At 34.7% G+C, this 24,658-nt stretch overlaps 1 protein-coding gene across 1 annotated transcript in view; it reads right to left on the reverse strand.

Annotated features, from left to right (window-relative positions):
* Window positions 1-1,604: 1,604 nt before the first annotated feature.
* The window catches only part of AGBL4 (ATP/GTP binding protein like 4), a 42,111-nt gene continuing 19,057 nt past the window's right edge, over window positions 1,605-24,658 (reverse strand). Inside the window, exons 4-5 of the mRNA XM_019618779.1 lie at window positions 12,321-12,445; window positions 1,605-2,763 (exon numbers count right to left, since the gene is read on the reverse strand). Of these exons, the coding sequence (XP_019474324.1) occupies window positions 2,728-2,763; window positions 12,321-12,445 (161 nt within the window). The 3' untranslated portion in view covers window positions 1,605-2,727. The remainder of the gene's footprint in view (window positions 2,764-12,320; window positions 12,446-24,658) is intronic.

Consider the following 24,658-nt stretch of genomic DNA (forward strand, 5'->3'; position numbering starts at 1 on the left):
CTATCACTGCACTTTTCTTCAGAAACGTTCATTCCTTTCTTTGACATATTTTTGGCTTGCACAACAGGGTGCCAAACATTTGTGACAGCTTACAATAGAAAAACAATATTGCTTTTAGTTAACAATGTTAGCTATGAATATATATTGACAGCATTTTCACTGCAGATTTGCTGCCAACATAATACAAAGCAAATAGCATTCACTATGTTGGAACACTCAGGGGAATTAAAGTTTCAAAAACAAATTTATGGCATTAGGTACTGAATGCTAAATCTAATGAAAATGCAAATTCAGAAGTATCTCCTGCACATACTTCATGCAAAGGAATGCAGTTTGATAAAGTGATAAAATTCAGATTGTTTTAAGTCAGGAGAAAATTATATTAAAAGCCTCTGCTTGGCTGACTTTTTATAAAGCCAGTTCTACCACAAAGACTAATATTTTTCCTAAAGTCTTTCTGCTTTGTTTCCTCAAGTACATCTGAGAGAGATCATAATAAAAGCCAAATTCCAAATGCTCCCAGATGTTTTGAGAACATACAAATACATAGATGCTTAATGTTCATATTTCTAACTTTACAACCATCCCTATACAACTACAAGCATCACTGTTACTTTGAAATAGCAGAAGCAGAGTTTTACTAACAAGTCTGAATGTTTGTTATTCTACACAATAAGCAATGTGGAGCATAGGACATCTGATTTAACCTTATTACAATAAAGTAATATACAGGAGTGCTGCAGTGTTTTCTCCTGCATCATTGACAGTCCTTTAAGTGACATAACATTAATAGTTTTGAAACCATTTGCAAAAAAAAAAGAGGAAGGTTAGCAATAGCACTGTCAAGAAAGCCAAAATTGTTCCATTTTGTAGCTGTCGTATGATTTGTTAGGATTTGTTGATGTACATTATAATAAATATCAAGGTTCAACACTTAAAGCTAGCAGTGCTGTCAAGACAAAAACACTACGTAAGATTTAAAATAACTTTAATTTCTACTCACACAATCAGTATCAATAAAAATACAAGTGACCGACAACAGGCTGCATTTGCTTGTTTTCTTACTCATTTGCTGATATGGGATACTGCTTGTACCTGGTTGCATTGTATATTTATACCTCTTAAACTCACGTACGAACGACTGCATTTCTTATATAAAATTCTATGGATTACTTGCAAACTAAATAACCCAACTACACAATTGGCCATAACTAGCAGAAATAAGAGTTTAAAGATAATATTAAGACTCCTTGTAACTGCCTGGGTTTTGTTTTAATTCAAATAGCTTTACCTAAAACTTCCAATTTGGCAGAACAAGAGGGGGAAAATCCCTGCTTTGCCAGATGCGGTTTGCAAAGTTAATTTTATCCAAGTGACCTAAGAATATTTCCTGAGTCTCAAATCTTCTAGTAAGTATTTGAAAACTAAAAGTGACTGATTTAAAATTGATACTTTCTTATAGATAGATATAAAATAATATAAATTGTGGGGGAAAACTATTGGGTTCCTCTTCCGACCAATGCAATTCTTCAAATACTTTGTAACATCTAAATAACAAAGAAGAAAAATACGGAAAAAGTATCTTATTTCTTCAACAATGTTTATTTAACCACTGAGGTGTAAAATTACTATAATCCCTAATTATCAGACCCAATGAAACATTCAGAAATTTCTGAATACAAGGCTTATTAGAGAACTGAATTGAACACACTTTAGTACTGAACTTGACCTCCAATACCATGAGATCCAAATTATTGCGCGTCTAAACTACAAACTTTCACATTATTTCTACCGCTACAGTGAGAGAGCCAGAGCCACAACTCTACATCCAGTGTAAGAAAGAAAAATCAAGAACATTGAAGCTTTGTTTTCACTGAGCTATGAATTGGAAAACCTTCTTCCAAGCACATCAACCACAATTTGAACCTCTCTGCAATAAGCATCAAATGAGTAATTTTTTTAAAAAGCTGAAAGAGACTCCCAGTAGGGATGATGCAGTAAACACAGTTAATTTGTTAATATTTACTCTGTTCTCTTTTCACTGACTGTCAAGGAAATATTCTCTTTTTTTTTTCTCCAGTATGTGCTTGGAAAGGATTTCCTGGTAACCTACATTAAATCTCACTGAAGGGTAACAACAGAAATCAATATGCATCTCTGAAGACTAATCTAACCAAACATTTACATTTAAAATATTCATTTGTATTTATGCATGAGATATTCTTGGCAAAAAGAAATTCTTTTCCTCTATGCATACAGCCTCTTTCTGCAGGCTTTTATAGTTAGCAGTCTTTAAATCAATAAAATAAGTATACATTACTCAAATTAGTTTTGTGATAAAAACAGCTAGAATTCATGTAAAATAACAGTTTACTTAGGTAGGAAGCTGTATTAGCCTCTGCTTCACATAAATTTGTTTTCTCCTTCTGCAGCCATAGGGAGGACACAACCCACAGGGAACAGCTATTATACTTGAATCCTGGCTATTCCAAACCCATGGAATTGCCATTCCACACGCCTGCTGGAAGGATATTCTGTTTAATCTGGCTATTGAGGCAACTCTAATCTAACATATGGAACTCAGTATCAAATTTTAAGGAGCAAACATGTCCTACCACAAATCCCATGATATTCTGCAGTCCTCAAGCGTTGGGATTAGTTTTGCCCACATAACTGCACAGAATACAAACAAGATGATGCAGTGTAAGCAACATTCTACTTTCTGCGTCACTTCTGACAGTCATGCACTAAAGTGTGTAAATCCTGCAAGGAGAAACCATACCTCAGTGTACAAAAATAATAATCTTGTGTGTGAAGCTTCACATGAGTTTTCAGAGGGTTGTATGAGCACCGTAAACAAGCCTCCACAAAACAAAAAATACTACATACTACTAGAAGCATTGTGTAGAGAATCACTGTTTCATTGTAAGAGAAATAGTCAGATTCGACATTCCAAGAAAAGCTTGTTATAATGTGTAAGTTTAAGGTTTGAACTCGTGGTCTTCAGTGTTAGAGTTCAGTGTTAGAGGCTAAACATATAAAACACACAAGAATGGTGTTAAGAATACCCTTCTCACCTTTAAAAATTGTAGTAAGGAAGTCATTTACACTGGAAAAGTATTAGGGAAAACAGCAAGCAGAAGCAATAATCTCATACAGTAGCAGGCTTAAAGAAAACAAAAGTTTGGGGCAGATTATTTATATTGCTTATACCAATCTACTAAAAGCTTCAGAAATATTATCCTTTCAATGACAATGTAAACTATAGTCAGCAACATTCACCAGATTTCACAGAAACACTTGGAGTTGTTTTAAATTTACACTGAATACGTTCCACTGTATATGCATAATTTAGTAAAAACAGTAATAAAAAACTCATTTCTTCTTGAAAAGCCTTCTGAGTTTTAGCTACAACATAACATAATGCATATTTAGACTAGCACGTTATTTAGTAAAAGATGTCCAAACAAGATGATTTGATGTTGGAATAGTCATCTCAGAACAACCAGAGCAATGTAAGGTAAAATAATTGTCAAGTCAATCTCTAGCTTACACTTTATTGCAGAAATAAATTGAACTCTGCTCTAGCTTTTTGACACGTAATTCTGATACTAATGGGTTCGAATCCATTTCTCTTTGCTCTCCTTCCTAACAGGAAGCTTTATGTAATACTGTGTCAGAAATCTACCAGTTACTGGCTAATGTTTCCCTTAAATAAAAAGTGTCTGCCTGTAATACTATTAACAGCTGCCATCAGTTTACAGTAATGAGCTGCAGTTCATCACAGTAGCACTAGTATGAAAATTAGAAGCTTCTATAGAGCTTTATCAGAGCCATTATGAGCAGACACGTATAAGCAGACATTGGCTATTTAAGGCTTACAGGCCAGATCTTACACCAGTGCAACTATACACAATTATATATTTAATTATATAATTACAATTATATAATTATAATCAGTTGGTGATATCATATTAAGTACTAAATAGCCAGTGGTTCTCTTTGGGGGAGGGGGGAGGAGTCAATATATAAATCCACTGTTATCCTTCATGATTTCCCAAAGCAAAAAATTGATTTTTTTTCTTTCCCAAAAAAAGATCTCACAGTTTCTTCAAAGGAAGATTTAAGGATTTTTGGCTTTAGAAAAAACTGATTTAATTATACTTATTGTAATATCCTGGTCACCTATACTGTGCAGAGGTAACTTCCAGTTTCAATTTATGTAAAAATAAATAATAGCTATAAAACCAGGGGCTATTCGTTTTCTTTCCTCCCTGTAATTTTTTTTTTTTTAAGTTGTATAACTTAAAGCTTACTATCTCTAGAATTTGACAAATTGTATGCTTATAAGAAATATATCAATAGAACAAAATACCTGATCCATTATTTCTCATAATGGGAAAAAAATGAGACTGAATATTGAACAGCACATTTAAAAAAGAAAATAGTCTTTATATAAACCACGTAATTAACCTGCAGGAATATTGCTTCAAGTTCACAAAATATACAGTCAAGTTAGACAGACATGAAATATTTCACAGGATACACCTGCCTCTGCTCAAAGTAATCTGGAGGCAGCTTCTGGTGACTTCTGATCATTTAGAAGGGTGAGAACTCTGTGGTATCACAACACACAACATGATGAATATCAATCAGGCTGACCAGCAGGTAACCAGAATTTTCCTGCAGTGTGTGCAATGTGCACAGATCAGTTCTGCTTATACTGCTGACAGAGGTGTTTAAAATGAGGATTACTCTATATTTTCCTAATTCATTATAGTATTTTAAGCATCAACTGGACATTGTCCAGATTAGGGTACCAGACTAGAAGTATCCTTAACTTGACCTGCTATGTAAGTATGATTCCACTTCTAAATTCCACAAAAATAACAAGACAAAAATGCTAAAAGAGGGAAGATGGAAAAGAATCAGTGACACAGGGCAGAACACAGCAGGAACAGGTGGGCTGCTTTTCCATCATTTTTCATTATTAGACAAATACCCCTCAGCTTTCCAGAGCAGTTCCAGACCCACATTCCAGACCTGTAGTCCTTGTCACTTTATGCTTTGAAGAAGTTTCTATTATTTAGTGAGTCAGGCTACTTCAGCTAAAAGTAGGACGAATTGCTTGTGGTTTTCTTGTGCAATCCAAGAGCAATATGATTTGAATTCACAAGCCCTGAGTCATGACTGGATTTCCACAAAACTTACTGAAAAAATGTGTGAAATACTTGGACTAAAAGTGAGTTGCTGGTTGGCGAGCAGTGAGTGAATACATGCTAGCTAAATGGGTCTCCTAACTACACATTCTTTCCAACAAAACGCAGCGACAGTACTGCATGATGTAGTACTTATTATTCTGATGGAGGCTATTGGTGCTCACTATAGTGAAGGATTTACTACTTCTCACAACACCAAAATTCAAGGTTTTTTTTTCTGATTTCCCTCCCATTTATTGTATTAGAAACACAAAAACACTCTGGGCACAATGACCCAATACTGGGCTCAAGTGTTAAAATCACAGGTAGCATAAAACAATGATGAAGGAAACGGGTTGCAGGATCTAGCTCTCATTTCATCTCTAACACTTAAAAGCAGAATAGAGGATTCTTAGAGGCATATGCTTAATAGACTCACTCTTAATCACCTGCCATAGCACTGGTTGCTTCACTGCTCTTTCCAAACTATTTCTAAGCTAACTGTGTCCTGCAAAATATCATTCCTTTCTTAGAGTTTCTTGGCAGAAAAAAAGAAAATTTTTCAGCACTAGCTTCACTTTCTACAACTGTAGAAGGGTTTGGTCTGGAAACAATGTTTAAAGACCATTTAGTCTCATTCCCCTGCTACAGGCAGGGACATCTTTCATGAGAACAGGTTGCCCAAAGCCCCATCCAGCCTTGTCTTCAACATCTCCTAGGATGAGACACACAACTTCTTTGAATAACCTGTTTCAGGATTTTACCACCATCATAACGAAAAAATAATAATTCTTCCATATGATAAATCTGTATTTACCATTTTTTAATTTGAAAGCATTACTCCTTGTCCCATCTCTACATGCCTTTAAAAAAAGTTCCTCTCCATCTTTCTTACAAGCCCCCTTAAAATATTGCAATGACAACCCTTGCATAAACACTTCCCATTTATAAAAATAGAATTAAAACAGATTTGCATGAATGAAAATTAACACTGGAAATAAAAAAAAGGAGGTATTTAATCATAAAGTTTTAATCATAAAGTTTTTAAAATGAAAGAAAATAAGCATGTCACATCACTGACATCGAGATCGACATAATGCTGATTTTGTTTATGGCATTTATAACATACTCTTGACATTCAGAGTGACAGATGCCATCATAATAGGAAATTAAACACACCTGGCCATTAGTCTCCTGTAAGCATAAGCCAGAGTAATATCTCAAACACACTGTATGTTTGCAATAATTAGAAAACACTGGCATCTAAAAATTTTCTTTGTGACACCTGGAAAAGTTTATGAATTTAACACTATCATGCCAAGAGAAAATTTCATCTGGATAGCAGTTGTTTTACTGAATATTGTCTGTATTTACTAAACTTTGTAACTTTTCAGAAGATGACACATCATGACAATTTTGGATAATTTCATGGACATGCGTACTGTACTGAACTTACTAAAGCTTTGCATGCACCCTCAACCTATTACAAGCACAACAAAAATTATTGATTCAAAATAAAATTATGCATGCTTGAAAGGATTCCAACTTGGAAGAACTACTGTTTACAAATCTAATTTTATACATGACCGACATAGGCACAAGTTTCAAAAATGGAAAAACTATTTTTCTTCAGAACTGCGGTATGTTCAATTGATTTTCTTTTTTTTTTAACGTTGAGATGAACATATAATCTATTTCAAATGTCATTGTTTTGCTTTTTATTTAATTAACATTTCATGTGGCTTTTTCAGTAAATAATGACTTCAATTACTACTGTACATATCATCTAACCCTAAGCACTTTGCACATTCAACTTACAACAATATTAAAAGGCTTTCTAATGAAGAGATCGGTGAAACTACTTTTTAGAAGTTCTGAAGCTCCTTCAAAATAATCCATTATGTTTTCTAATACACATTTCAGATAATTCAAGCCCTTCTCATAACAAATGTAATGGATCCATATTATCAGATGCTACAGTCCTATAAGATCTTACAAAATTTGCATCATGAATCTGGTTATGTCATTCCTTCTCCCCCCCCTCAAGTTGAATGGCATATGTTTTATAAAAATTTGCTTACCCTGTATTAAATGCAGTTACATAAAAGATGTCAAAGTGCACTCAAAATAGCTTGTCTCATGTTTTAAAGGCATGCAGATATATATGTAAAAAAGCATCTCAAATAATGATCTCCAAGTTGTTTTAGGACAGTAATAGAGACCTGGGAAAACTAAAAAGCCCAGTGCCAGTGATGAATATGCACTGAAAATACACTGAAAAATAAATTAAAGATTGTACAGGTTGCAGTTTGTTTGGTTACTGTTGTTTTGTGGGTTTTTTTTTTTATTCTTTTTTAAATTATTTTGTGGGGGAGAGAGAATAAACTATTACTGAGATCTCTGTGAACTTATAATGACCAAATATATTAACTATCTTAACTTGGCATCCTGTTTAACTTCTAAAGAAAAGATAACTTATGCCCTACTCCATAGAAACACATAACAAGAAAACTTGAATCAAGATTCTATTCTCAATCCAGCTGCAACTGCATTACAAGAGGGAGAATGTTACAAGAGGGAGAATGCCTTCTAAGTAAATAACATTCGATTCTTTGATTTTAACCTTGGTTTGCTTCCTAACAAGAGATAATGATCAAATCCTTCACCAGATATCCAATTTTTTCCTCTATCCTTCTCAATGTTTTGTCAGTATCTTTATGATGGAGAACTCCTAACATATTTATCAACACTTACTGAACAAAATTTGGCACTATTAGGAAACCCCTTATGTTGGAAATTCTTTTTTTAATCTCAGTGAAAATATCACTTCTGAGCACGATTCATCAGCAGAGTTCTTCAGAGTACATACACATACAAAATAGATTGTATAGCCTAAACGTGCATTGGTATAATATGGCTGCTGTTCTTTAGAGTAATTATAACCTCAAATATATTTTTCATCTTCTCATCACTTTGCTGCATTCATCTCTTATCTCTTCTCAAATTCAGCAGAAGTAAATTTGCCAGTACAGAGATCATCTTTCCCTAGTGTGGCTACTGTATCTGGAACACTGATGGTCTACACCTTAACTAGAATTCCTAATTATGGCCCCAAAATGAAATAATTACTACTTCCATCTGTAAAATCTTCTGAGGTATACTTGCAAGTTCTTTTTTATAATTTATCACATGTACACACTTTTTTTTCCTTAGTTCTCAAATTAATCACTGTTGCTTCTAACACCTTTAATGACATTCTAGCTCAGAAGCAGTCGTGCATCTGAAGCACTGTCTATTTAAAATACTTGAAATGCAAACTAGATGTGACATTTGTTCATCCAGTTTTCAATTTCACAAAGAAGGTTAGCAAAATCACAGAGTGTTGTAGAGGCCATGGTTAAAATTAATGGGAAAAAATCTTACCCAATAAAGAGCATTGTCCAGAAATAGACAGTAGCCTGTGATAGATGTATAATTAGAGAAATTGGTGGCTTTGCCCATCAGAATGAGTGTTCTACAGAAAATCCTATTTTCTTCATTCTCCAAGGTTATTGTAAGTGTAATCATAGCATGGTTACAGTCCTTACATAGAACACATCAGTTGTGAGGTTTTTTTTGTTGTTTGTTCCCATATCCTTGTTAATTGAATTCATTGAACAAATTACTAAAGGAATCCACAGTTCAGATCTTATCAGACCAATTGACTTGCAAGTCAGAAACCATATGGGGAGGACAGAAGGCCAAATTTTACACCTCACAGGCATATTATATAATGGTTCTTTCTACCCATAAACATAAACCATTAGCTACTTTATTTTTCCTTGTTAAAAACAAAACAAAACGTAAGATTTGCCTAACAAAATCACGTGTGATGTTGAAAGCCCAAGTGATAAAGGAGTTTGATTACCAGTTTCCCCATGAAAGAAAATTTATACTGGTTCTAACGTAATATAGCAAAAAGCATCAAATAAATTCATCACAAATTTCTAAAAGTAATTCTGAAAAGATTCTGGCTCTCACTGCTGTGCTACACAACAGCTCTTTTACCTGCCCCTGTTAGTGAAGTACAACAGGGAACTAACACATGTGTAACATAAGAAAGGAAGCAATCACTCTGAAAAAGACTTATGTACGATAGCGAACAACAAATTAGGTATGGGTTTCCATAGTGACAAAGTAACAAAAGGCTGCTGCAGTTTTCAGCTGTCTATATTGAGAGCAACAGAGCAAAGGGACCAGAATCTCTTGTCTGTAAGCTGGCATGCTAGTGAACTCAGAATTGGCTGTTAAACGCCAGTTCCATATTATGAAGAAAATATTGTAGGAATAGGAAGAGGAATAATAACAAAAGAAGTTCTCCAAGAAGTAAAACCGTTAAGTGCTATGGATTTGGATTTCATGGTTGGATTCTCTGCTATCTTAAAAATATGCAAATTCCAATGAGTACTTTTTCCTGTGCATCTCCTCTGTGGATTCTCTGATGTTGAATAAGAAATGATCTCATACTACAGCCTTTCTGCCAGTGGGAACACTAATGGGGTCTTTCGCCCATCTGGCTGTTTACTTCCCTAAAACTTACAGGAATTCCTGTCCAGTGGGGTTGAAATGGGCTAAGATTAAAAAGCTATTGAGAGAGAAGGGAGTGGAGAAAGATCATTAACTACACAAAAATCTGGGCTAGCAAGTATAACATAGACTGTGTGATCATATAAGACTTGTTTCCCTAGGAAACTAGGCTAATTATCAAAGGGTTGGAAAGATTCACTTATGAAAGTCCAAAGGTCCCAAAGCAGAAAAATACTTTAAGCTGAAGTGATCAGTCAGATACAGGACAGAAAGAACCAAACATGATAGCTAGGATAAGAGATAAATGCTGAAGAATGTGATAACAAATGTACGTTAGTCAAAGATAGAGAAGATTTTTTTGTATCAGAAGTTACTAAGCAGAATTACAACTAAGAATAAAGTGATTTAATAGAGAAAAGTTTTAGACTAAATATCAAGCAGCGGTATTAGTGAGAGGAAAGGTTTCCAAATACAAGTGGTGAAAGCTCCACAGCTTAAGACAAAATTGCACTATAAAAAAACGGAACACATGGACAGTGAGATTGACAAGAATATCTCCAAGGTTTCTCCTCATTTTTCTCTCTAGATTCATAATACACCACAGTGTACTAAACATACTATAAAAATCACTACTTTCTAGTAGTTAAACTGAAAAATAAATGAAAAATTCAGCGTTTGTATCATTCTTGCCTTTCCACCTTGCCTTTTTCACTCACTTTTTATCAGTTTGCCACTGTTAGATGTCACTGTCTGATGCAACAGAAGAAAGATTAAATGGATGATTGCTAAGCTAGATAGTGAAAGGAAGTTACTTGTTTTCTCATGATAAGTTTGAAATAAATTTCATTATGAATAAAAGCTTTAGTGTGAAATATTAAGCAAGGCTGAAGAGATTCTTACTGTATGAAAACTCTCAATTTTTTTTTTTAAATCTAAGTTAAGATTTTTAAACAATGAAAAGGAACAGTAAGAAGGAAATTTAATATACGTAATATGAAAAAAAATTGGTAAGTTTAGTAACCTCATCTAAATGGCTGAAATCAGACCTGAGATGTGTTAACACAAAGAACTGTCTACCTGCCACATTATCTATATGTTACAGCAACAGTAAGTATAATTTATACAGACAATTAGTTTCATAGAGTTAAGATATGTGCTTCTGCCAGTAAAGAGATAGAAGTTACTTGCACATTAGTGCAACAGTTCTAAGTAAAATACGGCATGAGATGGTTTTTGTTATTTTACAGCAATAAAAATAATCAAGATGCACAAACCAGGTTACACAGAACATTTGAAATAGCAATTTCTAGAATTCATTTAATATAGCTGAGATGCAATGACTAATACTGCCCGTGTCTGCTAGCACAAAGACCTAAATAAGGTTCCAGACTAGATTAAGTTCATGCAGGTCTCATTTTAACGGAAATTGGAGAGATGAAAAAAAGATTATAGGAAGACACATTATAAAAACAGACCTCACAAGTCAAACTAAATAGTGAAACTGTTCTCTTTCATGTAGACAACCATGAAAACAAATATCCTGTAAGCACTAGATATATATTGTATCTTTCTACCAGATCTCTTTGCCTCCTTGAGACAGATTCTCATTCATCTCGTGACTATATAATTTGATCATAGTTGACTAAGGCACAGCAGGGGAAAGGGCCTGTCTGATAAACTATCAGGCTCCAGGAAGATAAACAAAATTTCATGATTTCTAGTTGTAACAGGAATAGTACAGTGGTGGATATAAAGATATTAGTCTTGTAGAAATCCAAGTATCAAGATTCTCCAGTTTTTCTCTTACTAAGCATGGGGTTTTTCCCACCATTAGGTGAAAAATCAAAGTCTGATTGTGATAAACAATAAAATACCAGGAACACGTGGAAAGTGGAAATAAATCTTTGCTGATTTATCAATGTGAAAATAAAGACTTTTTTATTATCACTTGTTTTAAACTAACAAAAATACTTACTTTCTCCAGTTGTCTATCATGTTTTTGTTGTCCTGGTTTCATTTTTTAATGTAAATATATGTTATTTAAAAGTAGATGAAGCCGTTTCCTATCAAGTTCTTTCACATTTGAAGATAAAAGTTTTCTACAGGACCCACATGAAGACTACCTCTCTTCTGTTACACGACACAACAGTAATATCTGTTTGGAATGGTAACTCATTCTAGATGTTTTAAATGAAGGCTTGAATGCTAAGACTTCAACACGTATGATGGACTTGGTTTTCATATATAGATCAGATAAACATATATATATTAGTATACATCAGCCATTATCAATACAAATAACATTAGGTGGTAATTCTTATGCTGTCTTTGTAATGATTACATGTTTTAGACAGCAGAAAATAGACATAGTGATATCCAGTCAGGATGCTAATTGCTTTTACTTACCAAAATTCAAAGGACAGAAACGTATTTTACAACAAATTGATAGTTACAAGCCCTAGACAACATCTTTTTTCTTTTAGAAGGAAAATATAAGATATTCTGGTGTAAGCAATGTTTAAAGCTGTCATGTTATTTAAATTAATATGTACTTACCTGTGATTCTTTTACATTTTCAACAGTGAAGTTAAACCAAACTCGAAAGCGTGGGTTACAGGTATCTGGTCTGATGAAAAGGTCATACTCAAATTCTGTGATGTAGTCCACTCTTCCAAGGTTACCTAAAAAAGCATTTGAAAAATAATGCATTTGAATAAATGGATAAGTCCTAGAACAAGAACTACAAAGAGAAAAGTTTAAAAATTTTTAACTTTGCTGTTTAAAATGTATATTGCATGTGTAACGGGCTTTGCAATAGAAAAAAATTATTTTTAAATGACTGAATTATGGTCACAGAGTAAAATACATAGCTCACTCAAAGTAGTTTATTTCCACAAACTTCAATAGCTACAAAGAGCAAAATAACTATTTGATAGAGCAAATTCTCAACTACAAAACAGTATTTTTCTATCTAGTCTCCAACAACAATGAACAAGAACTGCATGCTATGTTTGTGACCATCCACAACGTGCCTTGTATTTCATGTTATTGTAGCCACTGCTGAAACGCACCACCCACCACCTCACTGCACTCACACCTATGGGTTTCCACAAATATTCAGCAAGTGTCAACAAATTTCAGTGGGTCCATTTTTTCCTCACAGAGGAACTCAATGACACCCCTTGCTTGGTATGCACTTCCATGTCAGACGCCATTTTGTCAGGCTGCCCTTCCGCTGCCATCTACCACATGGCAACAAAACATAATGGAATACCAGTGAGAAGGTTCAAAGCCTACTACCATACTACCAACATTTACTTCTGATGTCATGGGCCAACACAATAAATTAGGAGGCATTACTTTCAGAGCAGCCTCACACTTACCAGTAAACAAAACGTATCTGTATACAACAAAAAAAAAAAAAACAACCGCAAGGGCTTTTATTATTCAAATTGACCTCTTCTTTGATTCTCTCTGTTAACAGAAATGATAGTAGGATGGTTTGTATTAACTTTATTTTCCTACTTTGTGGAAAAAAAAAAAATCTCTTCATCTCTTTCAAGTCCCTTGTGCATGGATTTCTTTCCTTCCATTTGCTGCTCGTGTCAGAGCAACCTCTGAAAGCCTCAGACTTCCACCTGGAACCTCAGGCTGGTGCTCACTGCCCACTCTTTCCTCAGATGGCAAGGACCTTATATTTTCCATGATTCAAGAGCCATCCTAATACTTCTTTGCAATCTAGGTGAGTATCAGCTCACAAAACAAATGAGGCTACAAGCCTTCATCTTTTTCCTGATGAACTTCATGGAATAAAAATTTTAAATGTAATCAAGACAAATTTCCCCCATAGCATTATTCAGCAAGCAAACACAGTCTATAGAAGCGAAGTTCAGCACTGGGAAAACTTGCTGAGTGCTTTTAAATTGCTAAATTGGCATTTTTCCTTTGAAGTGTGCTAGGATATCTAATACTCGGTTTAGACTGTCCACTTCACAGTGGACTACAAAAATACTAATTCAAAAACAAGCTTCACATTTTCCTCATCCAAAACAAATATCATCCTATCACACCTTATCATTTGAACTTTGCTCTGTTACAATATATGCCTGTAAAACAAACTAGCACTATAAGATGACCCAATCTGTTTTTGTGGTTTCAGATATATTTGTGGATTTAAATATATATTCCCAAGTTGGATATAAGCTGTTCAAATAGTTACTTAATAACATCACTGAAACTAAACAACTTCCTCCTCAGCAAGTCTCATCTCAGTCACTGTAGCTGATCATCAGTAGCATGCTACTAAACACGAGCAGAAGTACGAAAATTTGGATCATAAACTGCTTTTGGGTGAAGAAGCTGTAAATAAAATTCAAATCTGTTCACCAATACATTTGCAGAATTTCTTCATTAAATTGTTACTGGCTTTACCAGTTGAACAGCAAGAACTTTCAACTTTCCCTATTTTTAATGTTATCCTCTGCTTTCCTGCCCACAGCCTCCTTTTCAGAGGAAGATTCTTCTCACCGATTCCCACTTCAGAAAACCTCTTCATGCAAACAATCTGTTCCTAACTACTTGCCTGAAGGATACATTTGGAATTAGAAATATTGGGGGGGGGTGGGGAGAAAAGCTATGCTGTGCAGCAAGAATATCTTTTGCAAACAGATAACATCACCTGCTGTGCAGGAACTGTGGAGATGCTGGGCCTGCTCCAACAGCCCCTCCTCAGCATACGGCCAGGTCTCTCAGCAATGCTGGGGGTGAAGGAGTGCTCAAGGAAAGGCAAAACATGGCATACACTCTGAGGGAACAGATAAGGAGCAGCCCTGCAAGCACCACAGCCAGGGGAGGAGGCAGCAATGGGTGCTCAAGGTGCTGAGGGCCAGACAACCTGCAGCCTGTACAGGGAGCACACTGGAGCAGGGGGCTGTTTCCTGAAGGCCCTGCTGCCTGGGCAGGATGCACGCCAGGTCAGGGAAATGTGTGAGGATAAAAACAGAGAACAGAGGGGCTGTTAGAAACTGAGAACCTGCCCTTCTCCGTGCCCCTGTGCCACTCACTGTGGGGGCAGGAACAAAGGATCCTGGGAAAGAGAGAGGGGTGGGGAAAGTTGGTACTTAATTTGTCTCACTATCCAATCCTATTTTAATTTGCAATAAATTTAAAAGTTTTCTCCTCATCGACTCTGTTTTGTCTTTGATGGTATTTGCTAGCTGATCTCTCTGCCTTTGTCTCAAGCCATGAGATTTTTTCATCTTATTTTCTTCCCCTCCTGTTGAGGAAGAGCAGTGAGAGTTACAGCTGGGTGGTCCAAGCTGTGTAGCAGCATAGGTTGGATTCCGGTTACCTCACATAGGGCCACAGGGAAACAAGAATAGGAACAGGCCACTCTTCAGGTCACGGGGTCACAAGCCCTCTCTGAACATAGCTTAATGCATAGGCACCCAAAGTCATGGCAACTCAAGTGGTCTGTGCAGTACTGACAGATCCTTTAACATGAAGGCAGAAGGCTTGATGAATACAGACTGTGGAATAGGTCCTGCTTCTTAACTACAAGATATAAAAGCCTCCAATGATCCCAGTAACCCCCCCATGCAGAGCAAATTACCTGCAGCACAAAACAGCAGACAAAATCTGATGGAAAGATTTCCAAATAAAATTCAAGTCTGAATGTTTTTACTTAAGTTCGAAGACCATTAAGAACTTCAACTGCAAGCCATCGAAAACAAAATCTTGATTTCTGACCTATCACACATCTCAGCTTCTGTCTTAACATTGAACTGATCTAAACTGTTCCAGGGACAGTTTGCTCACTCACAGCTACTTTTTCGCATAGCCCAGGGGATTCCTGAACTGGAACAGGTCAGTGAAATCACTGATGGTGAAAAGCTGGTCCCAGTCTGCCCTGGGAGAGCTACATACTCAACTCAAACCCAGCAGCAGCTGCAACACTGTGTGAAGGATTTCCCAGAGACTCCCAACACCGCTTTATTCTATTTATCCCAAATACTCGGTTTGAATACTTACCTGCTTAATGCACTATTTTCCTTTTGTGAGTTGTATCTCACTTTATTGCCTTTTGCCTTTAGAACTGCTCCTTACTATGTTCCTGCACAATACATCTCAGCTGCTGCAGTCACCTGCAGCCATGTGCAGTTTAGTATCATTTGTACTTTCCATTAGCACAGTACTTCTTCTCTGTCTTCCAGATGCTAAATAGGCTGGACCTAACACTAATGCCTCTGGTAACCAATTCAACAAGTTCCTCATGCTCAATAGGCTATTGTTCGTGGTATCACAGCCTTTGCTCACAATCTGTCAGCCTAATTTCAACCCACATAGCGATGTCACTAAACAAGACAGCAGTTTTGGTACAAAGAAGCCTAGAACTGCAAGAACAAAACACTTCCTGATTTTCATATATGCCTCATAAAAAAAAATTGACGTTCATTTTCTTTTTTTTTTTTTTTTTGTATCAAAGAAGAAACCTCCCAACATTAATCATAATCTAAGTTAACAATTTCACAGCGACACTGGGAAATATATTCTAATGTGTGAGAATTATATTTCAATACTACACATAACACAGTGAAATGCATAGTAAACTAGGAGATTTTAAGAGATCATCACTGTACAGTTTGCGATTTGCATATTTTGTGAATAACTTTGTAAAACGTAAGATTTTAACTTTTCATTTATCTTAAATACTATTATTAATTAAATAATGCAGTCAGCAGAGGAAAAACAACAAATTTAGCAGTAAGATTAGAATTTTGTCATTTTAAGGTATTTCTTACTTTATTTCTCTTTTTACAGCTTGGGTGCACTTGCGTTTGTGAAATCACTGACTGTAACTTAAAAGTAAAATAAAAAATTTGCTGGAGTAGTCAGCATTTACAAACCATTATGGAGTTGGTCACTCTGAAAATAGTTGTGGGTTTTTTTCCCCTATTATTTTACTTCACAGAATTACTGGCACAGATTTGGTTTTAAACTCGAAGGAAGATGTGAACAAATTAGGTTCCCAAATGTCTATAAACTGACTTTCACTTAGCCCTGAGGTCTCCCTGAGGTTTGTTTTTAAGACATGCTCAATTTTCAGTCACAGTTCTGTTCAATATTCTTTACATTCTGAGAAAAGAAGAGACATCCTTTTCTTTAATCATTCAAGCTGAAATTTTTAATTATATTTGCTTTACAGAGTAATGTTTAGTGCAATGCTCTCAAAATGCAAGTGGTAAAAGGGGTCAATGACACGTTTCAAGTTTCTATAGAAGTCAGGGAAAAAACATGTTACTATTTATTAATCATGCAACACACACTTAGTCCTCATAAAATATTAACATATATTGCTTCCTACATCAATAGTAAGTATACTTTACACAAAGAAAGAAAACCTGTTTAAGAAAACACTAGCTAAACTTACTATGCATTTTAACAATTATCATAAAAATGCTAGAAAAATATAGATATGTTAAGCAATCCTAAAATCTTCTTAAACCACACATTGTGCTTTCCTACAGAGAATTTTAAGATGAAAAATAGACCTTGAGGGTCTTAGACAAGCCTGAGGCAATATAAAGAAAAAGGTCAAACACTCTGCTAAAAAGGACCGTTATCTTCAGAACAACAACTTATCAGCCAGCTTGCAGCCCTGCTTATTTACAGTTATTGGTCCCAGAGGAAGTGCACTTCAGCACAGGGCGCGATTACTTTGTAATGAGTTTGCCAGAAATGGTAAAGGAAACTAATTTGTAACAATGTGCTGTTCCCTGCACATGAACTTTCTCAGACACTTTTTTGTCCAGCAATGAATAACTAACTTCAGCCTCCCTAATAAGCAGTGAAAACAGAAGTGCACTAAAAACGACTAAGTTGCAAAGCATGAATGTGCTGAAATATCAGTGATTATCCCTCTCAGCTGTCCATTACAGTACTCATGATGACCACCAATTCCCCTGTGGTGGATATATAGAATGCAGGTTTCAGGGGGTGGATTTGCACATGAAAATTAACACCATTTGGAAGAAAATAGCCTGCACCTGTCACAGATTAGCAACAAAAGGTCAAATGCCTCCTTTTACACCTAGCACACTTGCATATTGCGTGCCCTGCTTACAGAGCCTAATTCTAGTTTCTTAATTCCAAATAGCGAGCACTATGGTGAACTGTGGAAAGGTGGGGGAAAATTAACCTTGGCTAAAAGCTATCAATAAATCTATTGATCAAGTTACATATGAATGGAAGGAGCCGAGGCAATCTCTGCCTCTAAAAGAGGTAGTTTTTCAAAAAGAATTACATAAAGTGCTCTTCTGTTTTTGTCAATATGCTGCCAGGTTTTGAAATACTATTTTTCATCCACACAATAAAAATCTTGACAAGTAAGAAATAGAAAAATCACTAATACACTTGCAGCTGCATTTCAATCTATACAAATTCTTTAAACAAAAACAACCAAGGAACATATTAGAATATACATCATCTTCACCAGCTGAACCTGAGATCAAGTCCAAAGATGACCATACAGTATTAATCTATATTTTCATACAATTCCATATCTTACAAAATAAGGTGAAATCTAGAAAGTGGAATACTCCCAATAGTATTCATACTTAAGGAACACAAAACACATTCAGATGATAACGCAAAGAAATTTTTACCGATATATCCTAAATAGAAGCAGAATCACTGGGACCAAGATCTGTAAAAACTTTGTTTTTTTCAGAAGAAAAAAAATCTTTCACACATCTAAGAATAAGTTGTTAATTCTCACTAGCTTTATGCTTTTTTATCTGTGGAAAGATTTTATAAAAAGTAGTTTAGCACTATTAGGACCAAACAACTTGTAAATACAATTTGATTTTTAAATAAGAAAAACTATGATGAAGTAACAACTATATCTGAAAACCTCTGATTATTTTAGCATCATCTGGACTCCTGCCCAAAGCATATGTCAAATCAAGATTCATGAAACTGCAAAAAACGCAATTTGAATAAAAACAAATACCATAAGACACACATATGCATAAGTAAAAAGTGTAGAATTAAGTATATTTAAATTATTGAAATTGTATTTATAAACAGCAAAGTAGTATTTACACTGCTGTAGTTAAATCAATATTTTGAAAATAATCACAATACTTTTCAAAATTAAGCATTTTGAGAACCTGACATCTCTCGTAAAACAATACTGATGATCATAACATTCTATCAAAATCCACAAAGCCTTAGAAAAATACTTGGTGTTATCAAACAGGCAAAGTGTTTCAAAAGTATACGTTGGATGCTTCAGACTTCTATTGATAGTCTCTTCTCTATCCCACCCGACGTCAATTAAACAAGTTAAAATTGCTATGCCTTCATTAAATTTTAAAATTTCTATCAATAACAACATCCAAAGGGCAGTGAATGAGTAGATTTTGTGAGTCTAATTGTGGAAAAGGACTTTATAGGAATGAACATCAACTGGTAAAAGGCCAGCTCCCATCACTGGAAAGGGAGATGTATATATTAATACACAACTTTGAGAAGCGAAACCATTCTGACTGAAATTAGACCACATGATAAAATCTGATTGTGACTGACAGTATATCAAAGTTCTAGCTTTTACACCTTTGTTATCCATGAATAATAAAGCATAAAATACATCTTGTTGGTCTTTTAAGTATATATAATTTACTGGTCTCCCTTTGTTTATTTATTCCACTATGAAATGATTCAGCAATAGCATGGAGAGTGTTGAATCCAAAACTTAAAAACGATCTCATCTTTTCCAATTCAACTTTTCTTGGTGAAACATAGATTTGAATGGTGTTCCTCTGGATTTATAATTATGAAAGCATGATTCTCAAGTAATTCTCCATACTTGGCCAGGATCCTACTTCAAATTATACTTTTTCCAATATTTTTCCTTGCAAGTGATATAAGTAAGGTGCATAGGCCCATTCCCTGAAGATCATTCTGTCCTATCAAGGATCACAGCGACTGCTTGAGTGATCCCATGAAGCATAATGAATAAACATATAAATCTTCTGTATTAATATTTCCAAAATTTAACTTGATAAACAGTGTGGTTTAGACTAAATCACACCTACAATCTCATTGAAACTTTGTAATTAGAGTCAAAGGCAGAATTTATCACTTACAGCTTCTAATTTGTATCATTTGATTGAAATAAAGTTGTGTGATCAGCCTCTGAATCAAGCAAAAAAAAAAAAGGAAATGGCCACTTAAGGAGGCCAAAGAGTTTTCTTTAGAGTAGAAAATTACTGAAGGCAAAAGACTTTGCAAGAAAAGGACTTGTCATTAATATTTTTGGGGCAGTACTTTGAAGGTTCTCCTTCGGTGGAGACACTATTAAAGATTTCACAAAATAAATTATTTAAATCCTCTCAAGCATTTGTCCCAAAGGCTTCTTAATCACATTACCTGGTACATTCCTTTATAGATAATTCAGAAGAATAAACAACATCATTTAGAAAGAAAACAAGCAGGAGAGTTTCACGTGAAACAAGGTGGATTAGAAACATGTATAGAAGAACGTACAGAAAAGATACAGAAGTACTACATCTCATTTATAAAAAGACATGAGGTATACAAGAGCTGCTCCAGAAGTAATTCCTGCCGTTTTATAAGATTGGCCCACAGTATCAGAGGTGAATGTTGGTGGTATGGCAGTAGAAATTGAACTTTCCCAACAATATTCTGATTACATTTTTTTTTTTTGCTGTGTGACAGATGGCAGCAGAGGAGCAGTACGACAAAATGACATCTGACATGGAAGTATGTATGAAGCAAAGGTGTGAAATTGAATTCCTCCATGTAGAAAAAAGGAACCCATAGACATTCATCAACACTTGATAAACATTTATGGAGACCATACGATGGATGTCCACAACAGTGAGGTGGTGGATGATACACTTAAGCAGTGGTGACAGTAGTTAACATCCCCACTGACATCGATTGTTACAAGCATGGCATGCAGGCTCTTGTTCATCACTGGTGAAAATAGCTAATGGAGGTGTATGTTGAAAATACTGTCTTCACTTAGAATTTGCTCTATCAAGTAGTTATTGTACAATTTTTATTTGTTGTACTGTCCATGGTACTTTTGGAGCAACCTTTGTTCTGTTTCTACCATAATTTTCAGGAAAGCATGAACTAAGAACTGGATTATTTTTTCTTTGTACATTCATTAACAAAACCTGTTTTGATATTGACGTCAGTTTAGAGAACAATGACAAAAAGCAACAATTCTATATTATTATTGGACTCAATGACCTCAAGAGGTCCCTTCCAATCCCTCCAATTCTGTGATTACTGCTCAAAATAACCACCACAAGCAATGTAGTAATGGACATCCCCATATACTACAAGCATTATTGTGTAAACAGCTGGTTTAGCAGTATACATAATGAAATTATGATAAAATCTTGCTTCAGGAATTTTATAGTTTTGATCATATCAGATTGATATTTAATCCCTTGCAGCCAAAGAACCTCATTTCAAAACTGTCATTATCAATAAATAGTGATGCTTTCAGTTGAAGGAGCTAAAAATCTCAAGCTGTAAATAATAAAATATCAATGTTCATTTTGTATAGAAATTGAAAAGAATGAAAAAAGCAGTATTTTTAATCTGACATCTGTGAGATATTTAAGAACTGCAAAAAATATCAGTAGAGTCCAAGACTGCAGTATAAATACTCCAAATAAAGTAGAAATGATTTAAATATAGAAATTGGCAGCAATGAAGTAGAAGAGCAAAAGAGTAGATGGGAGTGTCATGAATGCATTAAAAGTGGTAGCCCATATCCTAAGGTGGCCATTGTACACCCACTACACCAAAACCACCAAATGCCCAGAAAAAACAGTGTACTACTGACTTCTTTGCTCCTTGTTTATCAACTCCCCAAAGACCACCATGACAGATGGGCAGTTATTTACCCATGGCAGTGAATCTTTGTTAAAAGAAAATGAGAATACAATTGTGTATTAGTATCACAAAACTCAGCTGTTTTAAAATACATACATCTGTTATCAGAACTAGTAGCTCACTATTTTGTATGTATCTCATCTTTCAAAGTAGAGCTTTAAAACTAAAAGCATTTGGGGAAATCTCTCTTTGTAAGTCACTTAGCATATAATGGGTGCTATCCTAAATAAATAATTAATAAGCTAATAAATAAATTATAAGATCCACAGCCTTAACCATAAAAGAAAACAGATCAGAGAATATGAACTATTGTACCACAACAGGATGTGCCATTATTGGTACATATTAGAGAGAAATACATCTACTTATTTTGCCCAGGCGTGATGCTCAATATGTATCATTAAAGGCTTTTGCTGCCTCTTGCACAAGAAGACTTTATTTATCTGCTGCCTAGACATCACAAATGGGCAAGCAACACATTGCAAATAGTTAAAACATGAAAGTTACACATCTTCATTCTGAAGTACATTACAGTAGCCCTATTTATCTAATGCTTACTTCCCAGTACAGAAATCATTTTGCAAAGACTATGTGGTCTAAGACAAAAGACAAAGCAGTTATTTCATTCTACAAGCAAAGATATTTCTGTTCATTTATTACAGCATTATTATTATGGCATTGCTGTAATTCTGCAATTGGTCTAGTTTAGCACCTGACTTACAGATCTATTTTTCCAGGTGAATCCTTCCACAATGTAATTACTAACTGCCACTTGAGGAAAATTATTTGATAGAAACCTCAATCAGTCTCAAGACCTATAGTTAAATTATTTCCTCAAAGACCTCTCCACACGTCTCTACAGCTGTAAGTTAGTTTGATTTTTTGTTATTATTATTTAAATAATGAGTAAAAATTGAAAGATTCCAATCATCATCTTGCACAGGAATCTTGCATTTGAGATGGATCACAAGTGGGATTTTTAAAGAAATTGAAAGTTTTATAGCTAACATTTTCCTTCTGTAACTTAAAAAAATGTTTCAGTGAACCCTGGCCTGAGATAGATTTTCATTACAAATGCCTGTCCTATATAAGACTTCTACTAGGGCTGAATTTGTTATCTATGCTACTATGAATCTAGTAGGGAAAAAAACCCACACTTTGAAGGCTAGAAACATTATTCTTATTCACTACACTAACCCCATTATTTAATTACCTTGAGCTAAAGTCACTGTATTATAATCTCCATGATAAAATTTACAGATAAGTTTTCTTGCAATCTAGGCACATTTTTAGCTATTTCATCCGATTAGACATGCACAGCTTCATTATCTACCTGCTGATCTGTTGTACTTCTTAGTATGATGTGTTTTTACACAAGGTGATTTCTGTGTTCCTATTTATTATACTGTATTTTGATCTTTCAGAAATGGAAGTTGTTCATGCACATTCTTCAGACTCCTGTGGCTTGCTATCTTAGCAGTTCTCCAGTCACCAGCCTGCTTTGGAAGCCCTCCTTGAACTCCAGTCTCACCAGCAATTATAAAATACCCATACCATTTAGAACTCAGCTTTATTCCAGTGCATAATATACAATTTACATACAAGAAGCTACACTATGTTGCTTTGTATGATACTGATCAAAATTACAGCAGCTTTCTTAACTGTACCAACATGGATGTACAAAGAAAAAAAACTGCTTGCACTTTTTTTTTTTTAAGATCTAGTCAAAACTTTAACTAAACAAGCTAGTTGATGTAATTTTTTCAATCATAAGTGATTATTTAAATATTGACATTTAAATGGCAGCAACATGTTTTTGTCTTCTGCTATAGTTAGTACTTTACTATATTTGAATGTCTGTCTTAATTTGGGGTTCTCTTTTTCCATTTTGCAAATCCAAAAGCATTTTCTTATTATTTCAAAGTATTTCTATGTTTGTAGTAAATTAAACATTAATCTTTCTCTGCAAATGTCAAGTGATATTTAAATGTTTTCTGGCAGATAAATGATTATTAATATTAATGCAATAAAATCACAGCTCTTTGTCCTTTCTTTGATATTTAAGAAAAAATTAAGAATGTCAAAACAGCTCTGCAAGAAGAGAATTCATTGGTCTACAATCCACTCTTCATTAGCCTGAGAGGTAAAAAATTACTGATCTTGTGAGACAATGTGTTTATAGAATCAGAAAGGGTTGAAAATGAATTACTCTATCAGTGGTAGAGTGTGTATCACTTCAATGTGAAAATGCCTTGTTAAAGTTCATTTTAATTTAAAGCCCCCTTTTTGTCATTCAAAAAGCTTTAGCACAATGAAAGAGTCTTTGTCACTTTCATAATTAGCCCTTCTTGCACTAAATGAGAATAAAATCTGATCAGAAGTCCATGCAGGCAAGGTCATAAATCAAACAGAAAAGCTCCATGAACAGTTCTGTAAGATGTCCAAAGGCACAACACAGCTTAGAATTAAAGCACTGTAGTCAAGATCTACTCCCAGAAATGCAGTATAAAAAAAGCCCCAATAATATCTGTTTGACAGGCTGAATTTATCTCCATATTCTGTAGCCCTATAAACACATTTTGCTGTTTAGATACAAAAGCAATTTCAGCACCAAGGACAATTCAGGAAAGCAAACAGCTGTTAAAGTACTACTATTACCATTAGCCAACAGAAGTTAAATTAATTTAACTTAATGCTCTCACTTTAAACTGTGGCAGTAAAAAAAAAATAATATCTTATATGATAATTGTCATAAAGTGGGAACAAAACTGTATTAACAGAAAAAATTAAAGTTGGTTTCCTAAGGAGTTTTATATACATAAGTGATCATGCAGCTTAGTTCAAATGTAAACTTGATTTTATTCTGCTTCCTTTCATTTTCAGATGAAAGTAAAAAGATTTTCAGAAATGTAATAAAGTTCTCAGCCTTGGACAGTTACAGTAAGAATGACAGCACA

This window comes from Meleagris gallopavo, chromosome 10 (assembly GCF_000146605.3).
Source record: "Meleagris gallopavo isolate NT-WF06-2002-E0010 breed Aviagen turkey brand Nicholas breeding stock chromosome 10, Turkey_5.1, whole genome shotgun sequence".
NCBI lineage: Eukaryota > Metazoa > Chordata > Aves > Galliformes > Phasianidae > Meleagris > Meleagris gallopavo.